General features: G+C 38.2%; 1 protein-coding gene across 9 annotated transcripts in view; it reads left to right on the top strand.

Moving 5' to 3' along the window:
- The window catches only part of MCTP2 (multiple C2 and transmembrane domain containing 2), a 254741-nt gene that overhangs the window by 212583 nt on the left and 15610 nt on the right, over positions 1–26548 (top strand). For 3 of the 9 annotated variants that reach the window (XM_037832944.1, XM_037832953.1, XM_037832946.1), the window contains 4 exons: positions 1514–1633; positions 8789–8830; positions 12313–12387; positions 25634–25743. In XM_037832944.1, coding sequence (XP_037688872.1) covers positions 1514–1633; positions 8789–8830; positions 12313–12387; positions 25634–25743 — 347 coding nt within the window. Of the gene's footprint in view, positions 1–1513; positions 1634–8788; positions 8831–12312; positions 12388–15270; positions 15451–15882; positions 15959–25633; positions 25744–26548 lie in introns of those variants that run through there. The other 6 variants (XM_037832948.1, XM_037832951.1, XM_037832950.1 and 3 more) reach the window with 6 other exon arrangements.

Below are 26548 nucleotides of genomic sequence, written 5' to 3'. Positions count from 1 at the left end.
AGGTAAAACAATACTGCTTTGGAGAAGGAAGATTTAGTATTTAAAATGTGGTAATTTACCTGTTTGAAGTTGATGTGTTACAAGAGTGACATTTTTGGGCTCCCATGAGCTGACAAGGGATAACTCTAATGATCTTTTGTATCTTCTAGACCACCTGTGAGGTTGGTCAAAACAGAGACTCAAGTTTGAAGTGATTTGCCCAAGATTTCACTCCTCCTTGTGTTATAATAGTTTTGAGTTCCTCCATGGCAGGGCCTGTGTCTTCTTTGCGTTTTGTCTGTAGCAATGCTATAGATGAGGCCCTTGGATTTCCCACTTCTCAAACCCTCCCTCTCCCTTCTACAGTAGGCCATAGAAATTCAGAAGCCAACAAAAATTGGGCAGGTAAGCTCATACCTTGCTTGATGTAGACAGTTCTAGCCAATCATTTTCTTGTGACTGTATAGCCACAGGATTGAATGATTTTTAAAGAGATTTTATTAAAATTTGAACAATTTAGATTTTTAAATATTGGCAGCTTATTTAAAATATACTCTGCCCAGGTCAAACCTCACCTGCTGGCACAATTTGGCCCATGCTCTGCCTCTCTAGTACCTTAGATTTTTCTGTAGTGCTTTATCTAAAATCTGGCACACTAAATCCAGGAGGGAAAAAACTGAATAGGGTACTGTTCTGGTTTGCTAATGCTGCCGTTATGCAAAACACCAGGAATGGATTGGCTCTTATAAAGGGTGTTTATTTAGTTACAAAGTTACAGTCTTAAGGCCATAAAGTGTCCACTGTAAGGCATCAACAATCGGGTATCTTCCCTAGAGAAAGGCCATTGGCATCAGAAAACCTCTCTTGGCTGGGAAGGCATGTGGCTGGCATCTGCTTGCTACCAGGTTGCGTTTCAAAAATGGCTTTCTCAAAATAGCAGTTTTTAATAGCCGTCTTCAAAATGTCTGTCTCAGCTGCAGCATCAAGCTCCTTCTGTCTGAGCTCTTATATAGTGCTCTAATAAACTAATCAAGGCCCATGCTGAATGGGTGGGGCCACACACCTCTCTAATCAGAGTTATCACCTACAGTTGGATGGGTCACATCTCCATGGAAACAACCTAATCCAAAGGTTCCAACCTAATCAACACTAATATGTCTGCCCCCACAAGATTGCATTGAAGAACATGGCTTTTTCTGGGGGACATAATATAGCCATACCGACACAGATACATAGGGTAATGAGTTTCCCATGTATGGAGCTACTGTATGCCATCTATTCCAGATGGTGGCTAGATACCTCACATCCCTCCTCATCCTTGTCTTGTTCTGCTGCCAGTTCTGAAATTGCATTAACTGTTACGTTTGTGAGTGTATCTGTGTGTGTGTGTGTGTTAACTTGCCGGGAACTGTTTTTCAAACCAATCGCAAAGACAGCCCCAGGTTTAATCTCTTTAAGCAAATGCATGGAGATTTAAGATTGCTCCACCACTCTTTCGCCAAGCAGCCCTTTGTTCTTATTTGTCTTCAACCAGGTATTTTTGGTCACCGTCTGGAATTTTGAACTGTACATGATCCCTCTGGCATTATTGCTGCTCCTCATTTACAGTTTCATCAGACCCGTGAAAGGGAAGGTCAGCATCCAGGACAGCCAGGTAAGCAGAGAGTCCACTCCGTTTTGATATTTCACTAGGAAAAGAAAATATGTGTGAACAACAAATGGGAGCTACAACCAAAACGGCCCAAGTCGATCACACTGGAGACATGAGCAGCACTCACATGGACCCATTTTCCAGGGGAAGGCTTTCATTGCATGTAATCTGGAGTTTTTCTTGGATAGCATAAGTCTGAGCCTACATTTGAAGCAGTAGGGAGGCTTTTGGTTCTTGGTCATTGTTTGAACCTGCTGATGGCACTTCTGCATGCATAGCTTGCTTCACCACTTGAGAAAAACCTTTGGGCCTCCCTGAGCCCCTGCAGGACATGCAGGACTTTCTTGGGGCACTGCCCCAGGCCTCTTTGCTTAGACACCTTGTGCACTTAACTCTTCTCTCCTGTGGTCTGAAGGCTCAGCAGATTCTTAGAGGCTTGCCAACTTCCAGGGCAATCAGAGATGGGGTGAGCATGGCCCCTCCTTCATCAGGTGCCCAAATGTTTCTTGCAATTCTCTGATTTCCCTGTGCTGAAGGGGAATCATGCAAGGCCCCTTCTCAGAAACCTTCCCCATTGTCTACTTATCTCACTTCTCTCTCTCTCTCCTTCCCTTTTCCACTTATCCCAGACCATAGGATCTTTTTTATAGTCTCCATGGGCAGGAACTTTTGTTTATAGGATTATAGTTCATCATCTTACCTTTCCAGAGTTAAGATCCCAGTTTTTGAAACTGAAAAATCTAAGATTTTTAAACTTGATAATTTTTTTCTGAAAAGATCACTTTTACTTTGAGTTTCCTAAGACTCAGATGGTGATTGTTGTCACCTATTCTTCCTCATTATGTTCTTGTTGTTTAAAAAATCATCTCTGAAGTAATGGTAACTTAATGGTTGTTTCTGGTTGCATTTTGGATGGTGGGCAGGTAGGAAAAATCAGTGTTTCAGCTGGGATAAAACCTCGGGTAGCTTCAAAATTCTATTTTTTTTTTATTTGTTTAGTTTTTGTCTTAAAACAACGCACATTTATTCTCTGACATTTGTGAAGATCGAAAGTCTTGATGCAGATTTCACTGACCTAAAATCCAGTTATTGGCAAGGCTGCACTCCTTCTGGGGGCTTCGAGGGAGGATGCATTTCTTTTCCAGCATCTAGAGTCAGCCCCATATCTGGGCTCATGGCCCCTTCCTCATCTTCAAAGCTAGCAACATTGCATATCTCTGTCTTTCATATCTCCCCAAGTCTCCTCTCCTGCCTCCCTCTCCCACATTTTTTTTAATTAGAGATGGAGTGGGCTTACAGAACAGTCATGCATAAAATACAGGATTCCCATATACCATCCTATTATTAACACCTTGCATAGGTGTAGCACATTGATACAATTGATAAAAGCACATTTTCATACATGTACTATTAACTAGAGTCTATGGTTTAACTTAGAATTCACTGTGTTGTGCAGTTCCATGGATTTTATTTAAATTATTATTCTACTAACATATATGCAACCTAACATTTCCCCTTTCAACCACATTCAATCTGTGCTGCTAGTTACATTTTAAGGGCTGTGCTACCATCTGTTAAAAAATGTTTCCATTGTCCCAAGTATAAACTCTGTACATTTTAAGCCCTAACTCCCTATTCCCTATCCCCAGCCTGTCTCTTGGTAACCTGTACTCTAGATTCTGACGCTGAGTTTGTGTATTCTAATTATATCATATCAGTGAGAACTACAGTATTTGTCCTTTTGTGTCTGGCTTATTTCACTCAACATGATGTCTTCAAGGTTCTTCCTTGTTGTTGCACATATCAGAAATTCATTCCTTTTTAACACTGACTGATATTCCATTGTGTGTATGTTCCACATTTTGTTTATCCATTCATCAGTTGATGGACACTTGGGTAGCTTCCATCTTTTGGCAATTGTGAGTAATACCACTATGGACATCAGTGTGCAGATATTTGGTGGAGTCCCTGCATTCAATATTTTGGGGTATATACCTAGAGGTGGGATGACTGGATCATATGGTAATTGTATAATTAAATTTCTGAGGAAGTGCCAAGCTGGCTTCCACAGATGTGGCACCATTTTACATTTCTGCCAGCAGTGAGTGTTCCTATTTCTCTGCATCTTCTCTAACACTTGTAATTTTCCATTAAAAAAAAAAAATAGTAGCCATTTTAGTGGGTGTGAAATGATTTCTCATTGTGGTTTTGATTTGCATTTCCCTAATGGCTAATAATGTTGAGCATCTTCTCAAGTGCTTTTGGCCATTAGTATATCTTCCTTGGAGAAATGTCTATTTAAGTTTTTGCCCATATTTTAATTGGTTGGTTGTCTTTTTTGTTGTTGAGTTTGACTTTATATATTCTGGATAGTTGGCCCTTACTGGATATGTGGTTTCCAAATATTTTCCTCCCATTGTGCAGGTTGTCATTTAACTTTCACTATAAAGTACTTTGATGCACTAAAGTTTTTAGTTTTGATCTTATTGCTTGTGCTTTTATCTAAGCAGCTATTACCTAACACAATTTCCTAAACATGCTTTCCTACATTTTCTTCTAGAAGATCTTTAGTTCTGGCTCTTAATATTTTGGTCTTTGATCCATTTTGAGTTGATTCTTGTATCTTGTGTGAGGTAAGGGTCCACCTTCATTCTTTTACAAGTGAACAACCAGTTTTCCCAGCACCAGTTGTTGAAGAGACTGTTCTTTCCCAATTGAATGGTCTTTCCCCCTTGTTAAAAATCTGTTGGTTATAAATGTGAGGGTTGATTTCTCAGCTCTTAGTTCAATTACCTTGGTCTTTGTCTCTGTCTTTGGACCAGTACCATGCTCTTTTGATTACTGTAGCTTTCTAATAACTTTTAAGATCAGGAAGTATGAGTTCTCTAACTTTGTTCTTCTTTTCCAAAATGGCTTTGGCAATTTGGAGTCTTTTAACCTTCCATACAAATTTGATGATTGGCTTTTCCATTTCTGCAAAATGGAATGGGATTGAATTGATTCTGTAAATCACTTTGGGTAGAATTGACATCTTAAAAATATTTAGTATTCCAATCCATGAACACAGAATATCCTTCCATTTATTTAGGTCTTCTTTGATTTCTTTTAGCAATGTTTTGTAGTTTTCTGGATACAAGTCTTTTACTTCATTAGTCAGATTTGTTATTAGATTATTTTATTTGCTAAATTGTAAATGGAATTTTTTTCCTTGATTTCATCTTCCAATTATTCATTCGTAGTGTAAAGAAACAATAATAATTTTGCAGTATGGATATTGTGCCCCACCACTTTGATGAATTCATTCTATTTGTTGTGAACTTTTTAGGATGTTCTGCATAAAGGATCAGGTCATCCACAAATAGGGAAAGTTTTGCTTCTTCCTTTCTGATTTGGATGTCTTTAATTTCTTTTTCTTGCCTAATTGCTCTGGTTAGAAATTCCAATACAATGCTGAATAACAGTGGCAACAGTGGGCACCCTTGTCTTCTTCCTGGTCTTACATGGGAAACTTTCAGTCTTTCATCATTAAGTAGGATGTTAGCCATGGGTTTTTCATATATGCCCTTTTTCCTGTTGAGGAAGTTTCCTTCTATTCCTAGTATTCTAAGCGTCTTCATCAAGAAAGCGTGCTAGATTTTGTCAAATGCCTTTTCTATGTCAATTGAGATGAACATGTGGTGGTTTTTCCCCCTTATCCTGTTAATATAGTGTATTACATTTTCTTATGTTGAACCACCCTTGCATACCTGGGAAATATACTTCTCCATCATGGTGCATAATTCTTTTAATGTGCTCTTGGATCCAGTTTGCTAGTATTTTTATTTTGTTAAGGATTTTTGCAGCTGTATTCATAGGAGATATTGGTCGGTAATGCTCTTTACTTGTACTGTCTTTTTCTGGCTTTGGTATGAGGATGATTTTGGCCCTTTAGAATGAAGCAGGGAATGCTCCCTCTTCTTCAACTTTTTGAAAGACTTTGAACAGGATTGGTGTTAATTCTTCATGGAATGTTTCATAATTTCCCTGTGGAGCCATCTGGTCCTAGGCTTTTCTTTATTGGGAGGTTTCTTTAATTACTGATTCAATCTCTTTACTTGTTATTCGTCTGTTGAGATCTTCTCATTTATTCTTGAGTCTCAGTGTATGTAGTTTGTGTGTTTTAGGAATTTGTCCATTTCATTTAGGTTATCTAATTTGTTGCTGTAGAGTTGTTTGCAATGTCCTATTGTACTCCTTTTTATTTCAGAGGGGTTGGTAGTAATGCCCCCTTATCTTTTCTGATTTTAGTCTTTTGTATCCTCTCTTTTTTTCTTAATAGGTCTAGCTAAAGGTTTGTCAATTGTATTGCTCTTTTCAAACAGCCAACTCTTGGTTTTCTTTATTCTGTTGTTTCTTGAATTCTGTATTTCATTTATCTCTGTTCTCATCTTTGTTATTTCCTTCCTTCTGCTTGCTTTGAGTTTACTTTGCTCTTCTTTTTCTAGTTCTTCCAGATTTGAGGTTATGTCTCTGATTTGAAATGTTTCTTCTTTTTTAATGTAGGCATTTGGAGCTATAAATTTCCCTCCTAGCACACCTTTGCTGCATCTCATAGTTTTGGTTTGTTGTATTTTCATTTTCATTTGCCTCAAGATATTTGCTAATCTCCCTTGTGATTTCCTCTTTAACCCAATGGTTGTCTCAGAGTAGGTTGTCTAATTTCCCATCTTGAAGTGTGCTGCCTTTCTGCACTCCTGGACACTGAGGGCTGCTCACATCCATGAGCCACTGGCCCCTTCCCAGTAGCATCACCACAGTTGAGTATTGTTAGCATGTAACAATTGTCTTTTCATACTTAATTTCAGCTATATACAGGACCAGTTGCAAAAACCAATACACATCAAGATTGCACTTGCCCTTTGTGCAATTTATGCCGAGATTGGACCTGAAATGTTTCACAGCTTCCTATTTTCCCAGTAGCTCTTATCCAAAACTGATCAAGTGGATTGTATAATATAATGTTAGGAAGAAATTAAGTAATAAGACTGTAATTTTTATTTTGATGCTATCTTAAGTGATTCTGTGACCAGTTTTGTAGTAAAAACTAAAACCTTTGTCTATATCTAATGAACATATATATTATTGGTAGCAACCTAACTCTGAATAATTACATATATACCCTCTAAAACCAAAAGGAAGATTTATGTCAGAAATAAATTAAGAGATTATTGCCTTTGCATTGGTGACTTACTTTACCAGGAAATGTTCAATAGATTTTCTATATATAGCAAAATTTTCTGAAACATCTTAAAACTGTTTTACAATGATCTGGTGGCTCACTTTTCTAGAATACTTGTGACTTGGGTAATTTTATCAAGTATGGAAGTTTCTCCTTCAGCTGCTGCATTTCATGAAGTGGAGGCTTCTTGAGATGGCACTACCCCGAAAGATTTAAATTAGATCTCCCAGAGCCATTGTCAGTATCTCTGAGAAATTATGTAGAAGTGTTAAGAGTGCTGGAGTAGAATGTCATAGCATTATTGTTTTCACATGTATCTTTATTGAAATAAAACAACTGATGATTAGCTGTATAATCATAGACAAGATAAATGTTAGATTGATATTGAAATGTACAATATTGAAATGCAAAATGAATGGTGGAATAGTTAGGAGACTTTCAAGTTAGTTGCACAACTTTCCTCAGAACACTTCATAGTATCTTGAAGTCTACCTTGAGAGAATTCTCTAGCTGACAGCCACCTGGTTTCTGCCCTTGCCCTTTTTCTTAGGAAGCATGTTTCTCATTCAGAGGCCTAGTGAAAACACTCAATTTTCTGAAGCTTATTACTTTTTAACTTTAAACAAAACATCCTTGGGTAAAATGAGCTAAATAAATATAGAACACTCAACAGAATATTAACAAGAAGAGGCTACATTGTGGATCAGGAAGTTTTTCTAAGGTAAATTGAGATCTAGTCACTGGAAGTATAATGACTTTTAACATTTTTGAGAGTAAATGGCAAAATATATGCTTTTACGTTTCGAGGGGCAGAAGGAATCATTTAAGCCACCCAAAGAGAAGGGTCTCATTATTACCTAAGAGCCTCATTTGCTTTCATGAAACACACTTGCTGCAATTGGAGAACAGGTTAGTTCTCCTGAGGATCAATGAATGTCACACAAACTGCTAGTTGAAACTCATGAGAATTCTGAGCGGTAAAGCATTACCAGCCCTGGAGAAATTTCTTGGTGACTTCTCATTGGATTTATGGGGTATAGGAGAGTACTCTCTGGGAACTTCAGAGTTGTTCCCTTTTTGGAGCATGATATTGATGATTCTTTTTTACTATTGGAACAATGGCACCTAAACAACCTACATGACCTTTGTGAGGTTAAGTAGAAAGGTAAGTATTCAAGCTGCAAACAGACCCTGATTTTCTAATACCCAGAATTTTTTCTGAACCCCCAAGCCCATTTGATTGCACACCGACATGTAGTTTTTAAATATTCCACTGATATATTTAAAATTTGCCTATGAATTAACCAAGATTTTAAACTAATCCAAACAAGCCTATTAGCATACTAGCACCTCTGCCCCTGAACTAAAAGTCAGACACCCTTAGGTCTAGAGAGATCCGACTCTTGTGTTCTGTTCATTCACTGCCCTCCCCCAAAGCCCAAGGAAAACAATAATACCACATAGAAACGTGTAACTTATTCCTTGAGATTGATTATATTCAGTCTAATGCATTTTCTACTGTCTAATGTTTCAGTAATGGCCCCAAAGAGAAAGAGCACTCATTATAACAATGAGCCTAGCACAAACGGAGTAAGGTGTTCTCAGCCTTAACACAGCAGTCGTTTCATTTGTCAGAATAAGAACAGAAACTGTTGTCAGAAAGTACAACTCAGCAATGCATTTTTAAAGCTGGATGCCTTCAAAGGACACTCGCCTAATAGCTTTATTTATAGTTAACAGTTTTATGTAGATTATGCATATTGTTTGTAGTCTTGCCAGAGTGTCCCTGAACTTTACAAGTGTTATTTTTGAAGAGGTTATAATGCATTTTGAAAATACTAGGGTTTAAATTGTGTAGAAAAACTTTAAGGACATGTACAAGCTTAATTTGCCTTTGGAAATTTCAGTCGATGGGTTAACAAATTGTGTTTTCCTTTCAGGAGAGCACAGACATAGATGATGAGGAGGATGAAGATGACAAGGTGAGTGTGCCTGAGAAAGAATATAAAAAGTAACATTAATTCTGTGGGCAAATAGTATTCTTCCTGCTTGAGTCGAACTCTGTTTCTTTTTTTAGTATTGTAGAATGACTGGAATAGTGATATTCTTGTAAATTAAAAAAGGATATTCCTTTTTCAGAGTTTTAAAATGAGGTTGAAAGGGAGTGAAATATAAGCAACAAGTGAAAGATCTTAAAAAGCATGCCTACGGGGGAGGCCTTTCATTTGACTCAAGTCAAGATTAGCCTCTCCTTTGTAGATTAAAGGCACCCCAGAAAGGCAAAAGTAAATCATGTGGAATTGCTCTTACTTTAGGTTGGTGTCTGCGCTCCGTGGAGTTGGTCACCCACTTCAGAGCTTGTCACTTTCCCAGCTGTTGCTGGCAACATTTTCAGCTCTATGTCTGTGTACATCTGTCTGTTTTCTTCTCCTGGGAGAATCTCTCAAATCTGCTGCTTTTGTTGTCATTACGCTTTCAGACAAACCTTCTGGAATAAAATGAAAAAAAGGGAAATGCCAAATGAGATGCTACTAGCTTAATGGACTTTCACTACCCTGAAACTGGGTATGTGGGGCTCGTGATGGTAGAATATAGGAGACTTGTGGGAGAGGAAAGGGGGAAAGATGGAAATTTAAGAGTCAGTATCTGATATAAAAATGCCTGCAGAATAGAAATGAATTTAAAGACAGAGGCTCCTTGACACAAAGCCTTAAAATTAATTGAATGGACCAGATGGTTTTGTCCATTTGAAGCAAATTGGATGGATTACAAAGTATGTCTTATTTCTTGTGCTAAGATGATCAGTAATAGCAAAATAATAGAAAAGTATAATACTTTTAAAAAGAGAATCAATCTTTTTCAGAATAGATGTTGCACAGATGCAACTTTCTTTGTGGATTGATATTAGCAGCTTCTGGGTGAAACAACTCATTCAATATTGTAAATAGTCATAGCCAAGCTAAAATGCATGAGGGCTGATTTTACCAAAGGAAACCACAAGTATTAACAAAATTATTTTAAACCCATACTAGGCAAAATTCTAAATATTTATAAACCGGGGCCTAAAAGTGAGGTAGATTTCTGTTTAAATGGGCCACATATGGAAGAAGATGCCATCCTTCCTTTAGGGGTAATTGTGACTGTATCTTTGGCCCATCTGATAAAGGAAGCATCTAACAAGAAGGCAACAAATGAAAAAGTAATGTTCAGCAGCTGGCAAGCAACAGAATCAGGCCATAAGTTCTAGACCCATGGGTTTCAAGGTCTGATCTTCAACTGTGTTGCCTCGGGGGCTCCCTGCGGGTCTGGAAGTGGAGCCATTTGGACTCCGTTTCAAGCCTTTCTGGGAAGGATGACTGAGGGAAGAGTTGAACCCCAGCATCTACAGGCATGAGCCCTAGAGCTGTTGTATTCATCCAAGCCTGGCCCTAACCAGACAGTTGTATCTGCCCATCTCATTTTAACAATTTCATTCAGATATTTTTATCATTATATTTTTAATGGGAACTTTTAATCGCTAGAGCAGGACCATGATGGTTTTGCTTCCTTGCTTTTATATTTCTGTGAAATCTTCTAGAGGATTAAGTCTAAAACAAAATATTGGCTTCTGTTGATGCCTCTACTGTGTAACTTAACCTTTGTCTTGTTAGGGAAGACAGGTAGACTTTTCAGTCCTTGTGTCTTTTACTCTCACTTCTCTAAGAGATTTCTAAGGTAGAGAGATTTTGCAGCTGAGCAAAACATGAGCAGCTTTAAAATGTCTTGCTCACACATCCACATGTGTATTACAAGACATCATTTCTTTTTCATGAATAGCAGCCTCCACAATTAAGATGTGCTCGTCATAATCCGGGATGCACAACCGCTGGGGGATTCCCATCCACAGTGTGCTGTATCAGAGGTTTTACCCATGGAGCCCTCCTGGCTTCTGTTGCATGTTATACATGACAGACCATGCTTCTGGGAATTGTAACACACTCAATGAGAGATGGACTGTTTACAAATTATAAACACACAGCCGTTTAATTCAAAACCAGAAGAGGAGGAAAACTCCTTTCTACCCAAACTATCCATCTTGTAAGTGACACTCCTTAATTGCCAGCACCCCTTCTCACAAAATACCATCATGCATGATCTTGGAAGATGAAAGAAGGCCTGGACCCCTTGGCAAAACTTCCTTGGGAGACAGTTGCTTTCCCATATTCTGCCTGTCTCCAATGCACAGCCCAGGACACAGCCTGGGGTCTGTCATACTTTTACTGTCTGGAGCCGGGATTGTTGTAAAATGACATCACTGTAGCCTCTTTCTCCTTCTCTTTGTTAAAAGCACATGATTGTAATCTGGGTTAGAAACCAGATTAGACTCCACAATTTTGCCTTCCTTTCTTTTGTGGGCTTTCATTTATAACAGTGCTTTCAGGTAACTAGTATTTTTGGCTTTTTAGGAAACTAAACCTACAAACTCAACTTTAAAAGAGGAAATCTTTCATTCTCAGGCCCATGCAAGAAATTGCTTCCTACCAAATTGTTTGCTAGAGACTTCAAAACAAACAGATAATGGCTGAGTTCAGCCAACAGCAATCAGCTGACATTTCCTGGTTGTATTAGATTCCATATGTGGAATTCTTCTGTGTGGGCCTTATTTGTACGGATGGATTAAGATGAAAATTGCATTAATTTTTTTTTCACAGTAAAGGTCAGTAATTGAAGCATGAACCAAGAAAATATTGTATAAAATGCTGTCTCACCATACTTAGGAAAAGTCATGTCAGACAATAATATCTTGTTTTTATTACTGAAGATATAAATACTTGCATTACAGTTTCTTATTTCCAGCCCAACAATCACTTACATAGAATATTTCAGCTTTACTGTTAACATCAAGAAAAATGCATCATAAGGGCATGTATTTAAAAAAACAAAAAATCCCTGCTTATTACTATCAAAAAGAAATTGCATTCTAATGCCTGCATTGTGGATGTGTTTTTTTGTTTGTTTTTTTTTTTTAACTGAGCTATGAGGACTAGTACTTCAATGGTCCACTTTTTTAGGATCATCAATGAGATCACAATTGCCTGAAAGGGTTTTGGAAAAAAAAAATCACCTTTATCATTTATAAATGAAAAACAGATAATGGTATTTTCCTTTAAGAAAAAGAGAAATACATCCAATACATTTCTGTTGATTGATCAATGAACATTTTGTGATGAAAGGAAGCAAATGAATCTATATCCTATTTTCACAAATTAGAATGCCATCATTAATATTTAAGGACATTTTAAATCATCAGTTCCAGTCCTCCAAGCTAATTGGCCCACTCACCATTACCCAAGCAGAGCCTTCTCAGAGGGAGAAGCACATGGCATATGAATTTAGAAAGTGTTGTTACTGTAAGTTAGTCTGCACAGTCCTTTGGACAAGACGGTTAGGCTTTCGTGCCTCATTCCCTGTTTTCTTGTTCCAGAGAGAGAAGATGATCTATAGTATCTCAACCAGGGGAGACTGTTGTCCTTGGAAGACGTCTTCTTACAATCTAATAGTGAGGGCAGTTTTGCTTATGATTTCTTTATACCTTTTAAGAATGTGCAACACACAGTAAATTGGTTTGATTAGTGATTATTCTTGAACCATGGCATAAGCAGTGGTACTTCAAGATGAGAAAGTGTGGTATTTTTTAAGAAGATAAAAGCCAGAGAGTATCTTTGAAAGGTTAATTGTTGTGCATACACACTCACACTCACTCACACAAAAGCACATTTTCAGGGCATGTACAGCCTATGTATAGGATGCATTTTAGAAGCCCTGCTTAGGGATAATTTTCAAGGGAATAAAGTAAATGGTCATTCTGATTTAACTCCTTTTAGTCTGTTTTAATATGATTTTTAGTGATGAGTGTATTTAATTGCTAACAGTCTTAACCATATCATCTTACTTTCAAGACTTTAATAGTAAAGTGGATTCCAGCCAATTCTTAATGATCAGTTTATGCAGGTTTTGAATGAGAAGAGGTTGTCTTCTTTATTTCCCGTACTCCTTTTTTACTTAAACATCAATGTGCTCAAATTTTCTTCTTAAAAATAGGGCTTACTTTCTTAAAAATGTTTTGGCTTCATTACCTTTCGACTTAATTCAGAAATCTTATAGAAATTATTAACCTAGTCCTTTGGAGAATGATTCACAATGTCCTACTTATTATCAGGCTTACTAATATCCCCGGTGCTTGTAGATCTTCATCATGATCTCTACTGTAAGAGTTATACTTCGTACATTACCTACAGTATTGTAAATTATGATATACCAGCCTAAATTAGATGAATTGTCTTTCTGTTAGTTATTATGCACTGTCTAATAGAATGCAGCCAGGGGCTCTGGTGTTTTAGTAGTCTCTGCTGCATCTAGGTTTTAAATTTCTTATTGCCTAAATTACTATATCACACTAATGTAGAATATATTGGATACTGTGGCCTGATTATCCACAAGTCATTGTTTTCTGAACATAGTAGCCATTCCTCATGGCTTTTGTAATGAAATGCCCTCTGTTTCAGTGTAGTTCACCCAAGTCCCAAATATCCAATGAGTATTTGAATTTATAAGACAATGGGTAAAAAATATGGGGACAGCATCTTTTTTTTCCCCCAAGGGAAAATACTAATGTAAGCTATAATTGAAATAAAGTAATAATTTAAAACAAGACCTTTGGAGTAAGAAGTAATTGATAGATTAATTATAATAACAGTATTTATAGAGCATTTCAAATTTATAGACTGCTTTTAAATACTTTTATCTCATTCAATACTCAGAATAAACCATTAAAATTGATATTATTTTCCCCATCTACAAATGAACAAACCAAGGTTAAGAGAAATTAAATAACGTTTCTGAGATTTCTCAGGCAGACTCAAATCCCGCTCTTCTGACTTAAATCCCATTTATTTTTAAACATACCACATTGTTATGAAGGAAACATGCCATTAATTTATTTCCATTTTGCTACACTGCCATTGGTGATATTTACGGAGGTTTCCTCTGTATCAGAGACTCCCAGGGTATAAAGTATACAAACAGAAACAAAGCACTCATGATAAATAATCACAGTGCAGCATGATTGGGTCTTTACTCAAAAGTTGGATGCTTGTGTTGGGCAGTGAGGAGGAAATACTGAGTGAATCCAGGGCTGCTAATAGAAGACGATGTTGGAGCTGAGTCTTAGGGTAATGAGAATTACTTGTTACTTTGCTTGATCATATAAATATTTTCTTGCATTCTCCCCATTTCCCACCCTCGAACAAAACTAAAGAATGCACACAGCTCTATCAGCAACAGCAGTTCTTCATGCTTTATCAACAGTAATTATAGTTATAGGAAACTATAACTATAGCCTTGTTTACTTGACAGTGTCATGGAATTCTGTTAATTGGCTCAGAAAAACTTTTAATGAAATCCATCGTCCCAAGGATCAAGTTCCAAATACTTTTTTTCTAAACTGTTCTCATTTTTTCAATTGTATTTTATCAGTATTTTCCTTTTGTTGTTGCTGTTCTTTCCTTTTACTTTTCTGGCCCTCCTGTTAGATACCAGTTGAAATTCCCGTTGCAAGCCCAAAACATGCATTAGTAAATATCAGTGCATTGTGTAAAGGCTTTATTTAATTTAAAGATAGTTGGAGCAGTATAAACCCCTTAGAAATTATGTAGTTCAACATGCAAACACTTTCCTTTATTTTCATTTCTCAAAGCAAATGTACTGCTTGAAAAGAAAGTACTCCCCTAAAAGAGTATGTATTTTTTTTCCCTTTTTAATAGCACGCACCATTGAGTTGTGTGTGCGTGTGTGTGTGTGAGTGTGTGTGTACACACCATATCTCATGGGAAGAAGCCCTAAAGTCAGTTCCCAGTGCATTAAGCCAGGATTCCCAAAGAACAATTTTTAATCTCACATATCAGAAATATTGCTTCTGTCTCTTTGTTATGACAGATGCTGAGTTTTTTTTCATGCTAAATGTCGCTCAATCTATTTCTAATGTTTATAATTCCTCAAGTTTTCATATTGTGAGCTTTTAATACTCAGTGGGATGAAACAGAGACCAAATATATTCTTACTTAAAGTCTAAAGTTATATTTTTGCATCTTTAGTCTAGATGGCTGAAATTACTGGGAGGATCTTGAATTAGACATGTTGTATTTATCCCTTTTGGAAATATGTGCTTCATGTGACAAATACTACTTAGTTTTTAAGCACTTGAAAGGATATTATCTGACATGGCCAATTTTCAGGAATATCTCTCTGTTTTACTTAGGAAGTTAATAGAGTAACAAGAGATTGTCTCAAATCAGAGCATGCAGGAAAGGTTTAAAGTAACATACTGATTATATAATTAATTCTCAGTTGTAAATTCATTTTGATTGTGTTAATTCTCTCCTAGAGGCTCAAGGCTAGTTTATTCCACCTATAGTGCTGTGCTCATCGGAGACATGAGGAAGGCAAAAAGGCCTTGAAGAAAGAAAGATTGGCCTCCTGAATTATTTTTATTTTTGGTTTGGGTTTGATTTGTTTTTCTTTAAAAACATGAACAAGCATGTAGCAAAAACAGACATGTTTGTTTTTAATTTAACTGCTTACAAAAGTTAATCAAAAGATTTAATTCTTTTGACATTTTATAAAGAAATGGACGATGACAAAATATTGATATTGCTCTCATCTTTGTGTATATATATATATACATATATATGTATATATATATAAAAACTTTGGAGTTTGCTATTATTTTTCTTCCTGTGAGTGCATTTTTTTCAAAGTCCATAATAAAACAAAGGAACCTTATGAGATTTGAATTCTGGGTTTGAAAAATACCATGCTTTCATCTCCTCTTTTATGTGGTGATACACGCTTGTTCATAAAGTTGACAATAAGTCATATTAATTTTACTTATGCCTTGACTTTTTTAAAAGTTTGTAATGAGAATATCCAGTCTTCACCAAATTTAGGAACCTAAAAGTGCATGTTTGGTCACAATTATCTTGTTCATTTTTTTTAGTCACGGCAATGGCCATCGCTATTTGTATGGCACATTTTGTTCTATAAATTGGGAGCCTCATTTGTTAAGTAAAAATGTAAGTACATGTGATAGCAGCTCTGTTTTCCTGAATGAATCACTGTTACTCTTCCTAGGCAGTTTGGTAGCAGCAGCAGATGTAATGCTGTGTTTGCTAAACTGTGTTATCGCCACATTTCATGGTTCAATCTGAAACGTGTAAATAAAGCCAGCATGATGCAGATAGATCTGCCAGCTGGTCGTTCCTACAACTTGGGGTGACATGAGTAGACTTGTCCTGGAGGATCAGTTGTTTGGAAACTTAAATTAACCCCAGTATTCCTGAAGTTAGACAAAAGGTTATTCCTTCTTTTTGTCTTGATGCCTTATTAAAAGGAAAGGGAACTTATATTTATGAAGCACCTGGGTGTGCCAGTGCTTTCCACATGCCATAATATTTAATGCTCATAACACTTCAATCAGGGGTAGAGATCATGATCTCCATTCTCCAGATAGAGAATTTGGGACTCAGAGAGGTTAAGGAATTTTCCACAATGGCAGAGCTAGTAAACTCAAGACTGGTGTTGAACTCAGTTTTTCCTGACTTGCATTGATTGTTGTTTCCAAAATGGATAGGCCTCTGGGGTCTGGTGCATATTAGAGGGTTTCCTGTTTGTTTGTTTTAACTTTTATCTATTTATGTAAATGACCCTGGTTACCCCAACTCCTAAATAAAAATGTAGAAATATCTTTCTCTAAATATTTCCAGAAGGAGGAATGATTGAGCAGAATTTCTCAAAGTATCTCAAAATTATATATTTCACTATGCAGAAAATAGCAAGAAAACAGTGACCCATAGATCCTAAAGAACAAACATGAATTGTGAAATGTTCACTAGAAACCTGTAGGGCTTCTTGGAATGCAGAGGACACCCTGGTGTTGGAAGTCCTGGATTGGAATTCTTTGCCACATACTATGTGAACATAGACACATCACATAACCTCTCCAAATCCTGACTTCCTGTAAATGAAGTTATTGATACTGAGTCCGTTTTGATTTTTAGAAGGATATGTAATTTGTCAATTGGTATATACTCTGCCTTTAATACAGAGTGGATATTGTTAAAGAGAAAAGGCCCACGAAAGCAGTAGTTTATTATATTAAAAGAGGTAAATTGTACAGCACAGACAGTGAAAAGAACATTTGCCACTAGAATGAGTAAATGGACAGAGGCATAAAGCAAATTGAGAGAACAGAGCCATCCCAGTGCTGGCTGGTATCCCTAGGAGAGGGCTTCACAAAAGCCAGTAAGCTTGAATAGGGCTTTTCCATCATTCTGCTGAGTTTTTTGAGGCCTGGAATCTGCGCTCAAACTCTAGGAACTTGCTTAGCTCCCTAGTTGAAATAAATAATCCTTTTGCAGCACTAATATATTAAACTTGACTCCCTCCCCTTTCCTGCATCCAGTCATTCCTCCATCAAACAAGTGCCATAGTATGTGACCGTCACAGTGGGTCTGAGAATACATGGCCATATAAGGTAGCCTCTGTCCCACCAGTTTAAGCAAGACATTGCGTAACAGGAGGGTTATGGAAGATATTCATGAAATGCTCCAGAGTATGAAAATATGAATATCACATTCTTGTAGTGTAGAAGCTACCATGCCTTGATAAACACACAGATGTTGCTGAAAGGCTATAAGTCATTCAGAGAACAGAACCTACATGTATCACTGATCATAAAGACACCTGCCCTCAAATGTAGCCTCATGCAGAGATTTCAAGGTGCAGGTAGAAACACATGTGAAAATGTTCCTCCTCCCTGTCCTGAGGAACACTCTGGTAAGAACTGATCCCTTTCTGTGCTAATAAATTCTAGGGAAATTTATCAGGGTAACCACATGCTCCTCTTTGCACAGAAAATCTTAGTTTACTGACCCTCTGTCCGGCGCTTCTCTCCGCCCCGCCTCGAGTCCTCGGTCGGCCGGCGATGGGGACCAGAGAGATAAGGGGAGAGAGGGTGCGGACAATGTCTTACCCGACGCACTCGTGATCACTCTGGACTCGCAGCAGTGAAGCATGTAGGCTTTTAATGGAACTAGGCAATCATCCTCTTTACAGGTTCCGCCCGGGGCAAGACGCCTCGGGGGAGAACAACCTCGATGCGGCCGTCAGGTACGGCTCCTTGTGGGCTGTCTCCCCGAGCTTTGCCCGGGAACTTTCTTATAAACCTTGCGTGTATCCAATGGGCTAACGCCACGCACACAAGCATGATTGGTGAATACAGCGGGTGGTTACATACATCAGAAGCCGGAAGCAGGATGTGGACGCCATCTTGGCACCACTCGATGGGCGGGGGGACTTTGGAGCAGGTTTACAGCGCATGCGCTATGCCCGTCCCGGGAGACGGCTCTCCACATCTCCCCCTTTATTATTTATATCGACCCAGTGTCCCCAGTGATGAGTGTGCTCCCGTGAACCCAGATGGCTCACAATTTGTTCCGGTGCTTTGGGGAGTCTGGACTAGGTCTCAGCCATTTAGCGGCGGAGCCTCTAGCACCGACCAGAATGCTCACCTCATATGGAGACAGGAGAGTCCGTGAGCTGGAAACAACATGACTCTCCCTGCAGTGCTTTGCCTTGCAACTGGGGGACAAAGGCGGGGGCAGGGATAGCATTAACCAGAGTCGGAGGCGTCACTAGGCGTCCCTATGCATTGGCTAGAGTCAAGTCTGGCCACAACTATGACTCTGCCTTAGGGACCTACCTGAGACAAAAATTATGACTGCTGGCGTCGCCCGTTATACCCGGGACATAGCTGCGCGCTTAGCTACAAACCTCGCTCCCGAGTGCCCCGCCCGAGGCGGCCAGGATGGGGTATGGCCATCAGAATGGTCGCTGTTGGGGGTATCAAAGGTGGAGGACATAGCCATCATAGTGGTAACACGGTAGCAAAGATTTGACTAATCCCACCAATAGTCCCACCATCAAGAGAATCCAATTAGTCAAATTGGGCCAAGAGAACCAAGAGGTGACTTGGTCCCACAGATTTTTTACAGTCTCGCCCAGTGTGGAAAGGTCGAAACTAACAGGCTTCAATTCCCTAATGTTCTCAAGTCCCTGAAGGCCGGAGGCTTGGTCCAATGGCCCAGGCCGTATATTCGTTGGCGTTTCTGACAGCTGCTCCCCGGCCTCCCCAGGTGATGCCACGGTTCCCACCAGTCTTTCCGGAACCCACACTGGTTGACGTCCTGGTTCCTGGGGAAAAACACAAACAGAGCCTCCGGCCCAGCCGAGCACCGGGTCAGGGCCTTTCCACTGTGACGTGGAGGGAGCGATATGGCCCTTAACAGTCTCCCATATAAGGACTAGAATCGGGTCCAAACAGACACCCGTTTGGCGCGCTCGGTCTATATCACGACCAAGTTTCATCCAAGAGGGCAGATTAAGGCTGCCAGAACAAGGAAACCAGGGGGCAAAAGTGGCCACATCATCAAGAAATCGCTGGAGAGAACTTCTCTTAATTGAGATACCCCGCTGTTTCAAAAGGGTCTTTAAGGGGGTTAATAGGGGTGAACTCCCAGACTGCCCCATGCTTGCAGTCGGCACTATCTCTTAATCACTCGGAGAGCTCTTCCGAGTCCCCGGGGCTACCTGAACGCCCACGGGCCCTAGTCCTCGCACGAAAAAAGGGGGTGCTTACCTTCTCGCGGTGATCAGTCGCGGAGGTCAAACCACGGATCCCGGGAGCACGTCTCCGTCGGGTCGAGGGGAACGCGAATGAGTTCCCCGTACGGGCCACCACTTGTCCGGCGCTTCTCTCCGCCCCGCCTCGAGTCCTCGGTCGGCCGGCGATGGGGACTAGAGAGATAAGGGGAGAGAGGGTGCGGACAATGTCTTACCCGACGCACTCGTGATCACTCTGGACTCGCAGCAGTGAAGCATGTAGGCTTTTAATGGAACTAGGCAATCATCCTCTTTACAGGTTCCGCCCGGGGCAAGACGCCTCGGGGGAGAACAACCTCGATGCGGCCGTCAGGTACGGCTCCTTGTGGGCTGTCTCCCCGAGCTTTGCCCGGGAACTTTCTTATAAACCTTGCGTGTATCCAATGGGCTAACGCCACGCACACAAGCATGATTGGTGAATACAGCGGGTGGTTACATACATCAGAAGCCGGAAGCAGGATGTGGGCGCCATCTTGGCACCACTCGATGGGCGGGGGGACTTTGGAGCAGGTTTACAGCGCATGCGCTATGCCCGTCCCGGGAGACGGCTCTCCACAACCCTCCCCCCCTTAGAGTTTCATGTTTTGCTCTCGGCTTCTGCCACAGTTGTCTCTAGGAGACCATGGGATGCACGTGCAGTGACCTGAGTTCTTTCCAACATCTGGTTGGATCTAACAGCCAGGGAGAGCCCGTCTCTATTTTCCTGACTCTGGTTCAGAGCCAGAGTCCCCAAACCTCCCTTTAAAGGGAAGCATGCTGGATACTCATTGATAAAACAAAGTTTTCTTGGATGACCTAACCCCTTCTTGTCTCAGGCAGCGAGGGAGATTCACTTGAGGCAGATGCCACATCAGCACATGGTGTGCAAACCTGCTGTGCCTGGCCTTTGCCAGGCCTGTAAGATCTACGATGTCTTGAAGCCACCAGTTCAGAAGGGTTAGTGGGAAATATGAGACGTTCTAGAGTAGGTGTATGGTGGATATAATGAATGTTTAAGCAGTTCCACTGAGAAGAGAATGGAAAGTAGTCTGAGCACTCATTAAAATGTTTGATTTCACTCATATTGAGTAAATCTGCACCTATTTATTTCACTGTTTGATTATGCCTTTTTTAAATATTGTAATAAACTTTTCCAACAGTAGTGGGTAAACAATAAATAAATACAGAGTACATGTTTAATGAATAATCAAGTACCTATATCCCGTTCCTCAAGATGGTTGCTGATGAATGTCTATCTTGTACAAAAGGCTTGTTCACATTTCCCATCCACCCTGGGGAATGTGGTGATGTCACATACACTTGTAAAATGAAAACACAGCTGCTTCAATAGTTAGTAGTTACTCTAAGAAGACTATACCTGAAAACATGATTTAATACATGCAGCTGAGAAGGTGTGCTTACATGTCTCTGTGGACCATGACTTTTCATTTAGATCAAATGACTGTTCTTCCATATTAATCTATCTCATTTTCTATTCCTACTTTTCATTGTACATATATGAAAAATGGCAAAGAAGCTGTTAATTTGTTGGCTTCAGTAACAGAGGAGAAAACCTTGTGAAGAATCTTACCTACCTGTCATCAAATGATTCAATAAGAACATCAGATAAATTCACTCTGTAATTGTTTTTTTGTTTCCATGCAATATAGGGAATCAAAGTAAGGTGATTTTGTAAATGATGGAACATCTGACATCAGGAATGCCACTGTCAATTTAGTTTAATCATTTAGCATTGCAGATTTTGTAGTGATTATATGAATGCAACTTTTGATGGAGGAAAGCATCATGGCTAAAAAATATTCTCACAGAATGAAGGAATCTATGAGGCAGAAGTGTCCTTGGAATTGGCCACAGTGCCCACATAATCCACAAATTCTTCCAAACAAGCAATAGTACTCTACCAATTGAATTAGGAGTCTTTGTATCTGTGTGTATAAATATCATATATATAGAATGAGAATGAGAGAGTTCAGAAAAAAAACAAGATATTTGTGACAAAGTGGTATTAAATATAAAAATTATATTTCATCATGGCAGTGTGCACTGTGTTTTTGATGTCCATCATCAATCTGATTTTAGGAATGCTTGCATGAAATTTTTGATGAGCTCTCAGTCAACCTAAGCATCCCCCAGCGCTAGTGAACTGTCTTGGGAAAAAAGAAATCCTTTGAAGTATCACTGCATTTTGTGCATAATCAATTAGAGATTTTTAATCAAAATCTTCGATGACTGGAGTGCCAAGTAATTTTGTCTTTTGAAGCATTTAATTAATTGAAATGAATTATTTCAAGCTGGCAAAAAAGAAGACACTGAACTTCATTCCCTACAAAAGCAAGGGGCATACTGAACAAAGTAAACAATGAGATTAAGTGTTGCACATGATTCAATTTTTACCCTTTGGATTATCTTGATTTGTGAGGAAAAACTTTTGATGGAGCGCCTATTTTTGATAGCATTAAGCTATATTCTGTACAGATATGGAAGGAAATTAAGAAACCATTCATTTTTCAGTGTTTAAATTTGGTTGTTACACATTCAAAAGAGCCATAAATAAAGAAAACGTATTTAAACTTTTGTCTTGAAAAAGTATTTGACAGAGAAGTTTTGTATGATGGATACAAAAAATATTGTGCTTTTGAAAATATTTGGGCTGAAATAATACATATTTCAATGTTAAAATATAATTGATAATAATCTTTGTGTATCAATTTTGTTGTGAGTTTTTAAGGTGCCTGTAGAGGGAGCATTTTCTTAATGAAAATCATTGACTATAGTGAAGAGTCAATTGAAAATGTTAGTTTAATAACCATTAAACGCAGCTCTAAAGATGATTAAAAACATTTTATGAAAATATTAGAAATGAAAAAAGATACTCAAAAAGTATATTCTTTTGACAAATAACCACGACATGGGATTATAGACAGATACAACTTCAAAACCAAATAAATATTTGAATATATTTCATATAATAGTTATGGAATGATTATTCTGCATGTTACTTTTTTAAAATTCATGTAATCAATATAAACAAGTGTGTTTTAATTGATAATTTATTTTGGTTTTATTTGAAACCATTTATTTTTGAGAGTTAAGTAAAAATAACATGGAATATTAAATTACTTGTTAAATTGTAATTTGAAAGTTATCACCTTTTTGTATATATGTTATATTTCACAGTACGGAAATAACTGAAACTATGCTACTGTAACCCATAATATTCTTTGAAATTTCCTATATAACTGCTTGTTAAATGGTACTTTGAAAGTTATCACCTTTTTGCATACATGCTATATTTCACAATAAGGAAATAACTGAAACTGTGGAACTGTAACCTATAACATTCTTTGAAATTTGCTTTCTAACTATTTGTTAAATTTTACCTGCAAAGTTATCACTTCTATGTAAATATGTTATATTCCACAATAAAAAATTAATAATAGGAAATAATTTTATAGATCCACCAATAATAATAAAATCTATTTGTCAGTTGGTAAAGAAATATTTCAATAATTATATAAATTTGATTGCTTCTACTCTTAAAAGTATACCAATTTAGATGATAAATTATCCTATCACCCTAATATACTGTGACTCTTTAGCCTAGTATTTGAATATTGAAATATTCAAACTAAAACATCAAATTCCTTAAAAAGTAAAAGGATTTTGTGAGGATCACTTATTATTTTGATGTACTAACTCATGCTTCCTTCACAACCAGAACCCATATATTTGGGTATTTTATAGGGGAGGTGAAATCTGTCAATTGAAATAGGAAATTTTTATGAAATTGAGGCTCATGGAAGTTGGAGTCATTTTCCAATAAATTGTTTTGACCTAAACTGTGTGCTGCTGAAAAGAGGAAGCTACTTTTGCCCTTTGGGTCAAATTCCCTGGTGCTTTCAAGTGCTCCTTTATAAACATGAATACTTATATGGCAGACGCAGATGGGTTTTCACCATTGTGTCCCCTTAATAGATGTCCGTGGACTGCAGAACATGAATTAGGTCATTTTGGCAGCATATCTAATTTTTAACACAAACTGTTTAAAGAATTAAAGTCAGTGAGAGAGCAAAGGAAATAAGGAATTTAAAAATAGGCTGAACAATTTAAAATGTCTGGCAAGTTTGATGTTGTAAGAAAAATATGAGCCTGACTTCTCACATACAGAACGGTTGGATAAAGGCATGTACACCAGATGGTGAGCAGTTACTTGAACCATCCCCGAGCTCTTCACTGGACTGGGACTGGGAATAGAGTGCCCTAACCTCTGTCTCAGTCTTTGATCTTGCTTCAAACATGTAGCTTCATAAGGCAACAAAGGCACACACAGGAAGGGGACTCTGTACTTTTGGCCCTTCTGCCTTATTGGGGCTTTTACCAGCCATCACTATGGGGTGATGGGTTCTCCTTCTCTCCGTCTCTGGATCCAGTTGGATAAAACAGAGAATATAATATAAAAATGATTCTTTTTTCCTTTTGCTGCACAGAAGGGTACTATAGGAATGTTCTCTTACATTTAGATGCTTTTGCTCATAATTTAATACAATTCTAATCCAAATAAAATTCTAGATAGGAAAAAAAGTTATATTAGGATTGTTTCAAGTTTTATATATTAGGTTTTACACACACACACACATGCACACACACACAGACACACACACAATCCAGTTAGGCAAGAGCTGAGAAGATACTGGCTAAATCCCAGTAACAACAGACTTCATATGAGAACTAGAGTATGGTATCAGAATGTAAGAAATAGTGTAAAACACCACTCTGAGGAAATCTTCTTTTCTCCAACATTTAAGTAATTTCTAAATTATATTTGTAAGCATTGGCCACTTAACATGGTAAAACACACTTAAGGTTTTCTGTATGCAAAGTAAGGGTAATATTCCTAGACAGCTAGGTTCTATTTTACATGGATAATCGGAGACTGAGAAAGATGAATTTGTTTGCTTCCCATTCCTAAAAGAAAAAAAAAATTGAATATTCTCACAGGGAGTAACTTTCTGGGCATGTGGGGGCCTCTCATGGCAACTTTCCTTGGATAATAGGGAATGCCAGTCATGACTCCTATGGTTTTTTTATTTAGCTCAGTCTGAACTAGCCATTATTCATTTTATCCACATACACTCTCTGTATCTGTCTTGTATAATCATGGAGTACTCTGCAAGTTTAATTGGTAAAGTATTTCCCATAATGTCCTGCAATGCATTTTGTCAAAACTTTATCCTTAAGAATTGGTTATGGATTAATAATGTCAAAAATATTTACAACAGGACAAAGTAATCTAATTTGTGTGGACTCAGTAAGTGTATCTGAATATCACCCCCTTCATGAAAGACTTAATATGATTTTGCTACCAATGACTGTTAAATATGCATCTGTTATGACTCACTTATTGTATGAGTAATTGTTATTGATTGTCACCTACATAACTAGGAAAAATAGATGAAACCAAACAACAGTATATATGAATCTAGGGTTTTTCTTTCTTTTGAGGTTGATGGTGACCAAAACATGACTGAAGAGTTCATTAGAGTGCAGTGGTTTTAAAATATGATTAAGAAGACAGCAGAATTTGACTGGGAAACCCCAGTACTAAGATTCGTATTATCTGGGTATACAACATGCCGTGCTGTTGCCTGCCGGAAACATTTCTAAACAACTGAGATGGGAGAGGGGTGGAGAGAGCATGCACATACCTTCTGAAGACAGAAAGGGAATCAGAGTCAGTCGAATTGCAGGGATTGCAGATTTCCCTGAAAGAATCATCAGCCTCTATAAGGAAATGAAGTCCTTGTTCTGTGGGGCTTCCATTCATGATCTCACAGGCTTGTACTCTGTGAATGGTAGCATTTGAATGAGTGATCAAAGACCTTTGGGAGTTCATAAACCTTCAAGTTGGGAATAATGCAATTTATCTCTTGGAATCATTGTTGATAACGTTATTATAGCATGGTATAGTAATTTTTCTAGAAGGACAATAAAAATGAAGTAGCTGAGCTGAATCTTGTTATATTTTCTAGGAATCTGAGAAAAAGGGCTTAATTGAAAGAATCTATATGGTACAAGATATTGTTTCAACAGTTCAAAACATCTTAGAGGAAATCGCTTCTTTTGGAGAAAGAATTAAAAAGTAAGTTCAAAACTTGTGATGTTGTGTTTGAGGTTGTGCTGCCATATATGAGGACAGCTTCTGAAGCAATGGAAGTGGCGTCAGATAATGCAAAAATGAAAACAACGGTGGCGGCATGTCCTGTTTGACTTTGGATGGCTAGTTCTTTGAGCCTGTCAGTTTCACAGTTGGACAACGCCTCAGAACTGGGGTGACCCTATGGCCCAATTTATGCAAATCGTCCCAGCGTAATTATCTGTGCCCCCTTTCTCTCTCAAAAATATCCTTGTTTGGGTCCTAATGGATAGCTACTCTATGAAAAGGGAAGCACATCTGAACCACAGAACACAGTAAATGCCTTGAGTGAATTTTTTTCTCAATTCTTAAAAGAAAGATGCATAATAAGTAGCATCATAGATACGGAAACATGAAGTTAATTCATCACATACATGGATGCTTCAGGGCAAGGGTCAACAAACTTACCCTTTAAAGGGCCAGAGAGCAAATATTTTCATCTTCGTGGACCACGAAGTCTTTTTGCAATTCTTCAGCTGTGCCTCTGTAGTGTAAAAGCAGCTATAGATGATATGTGAATTAATGGGTGTTCCAATAAAACTTTATTTACAAACACAGGTGGCAGATGGATTTGATCCAAATCCTACTGTTAGTTTGCCGAACTCTACCAAAGGGTGTGAAGGCTAAATTCTTTCATAGAATTCCAGTTGAGGAAGGTTCTTTCTATGATTCATGGGGAAGGGAAGATATTTGTTTTATTTTACACATTGTGAACTCTGCATATTCTGCATAACTAGGTCTTCATTTGGTA

This window comes from Choloepus didactylus, chromosome 4, assembly GCF_015220235.1.
Source record: "Choloepus didactylus isolate mChoDid1 chromosome 4, mChoDid1.pri, whole genome shotgun sequence".
NCBI classification, from domain to species: domain Eukaryota; kingdom Metazoa; phylum Chordata; class Mammalia; order Pilosa; family Megalonychidae; genus Choloepus; species Choloepus didactylus.
This window is presented reverse-complemented; position numbering and strand designations above follow the sequence as displayed.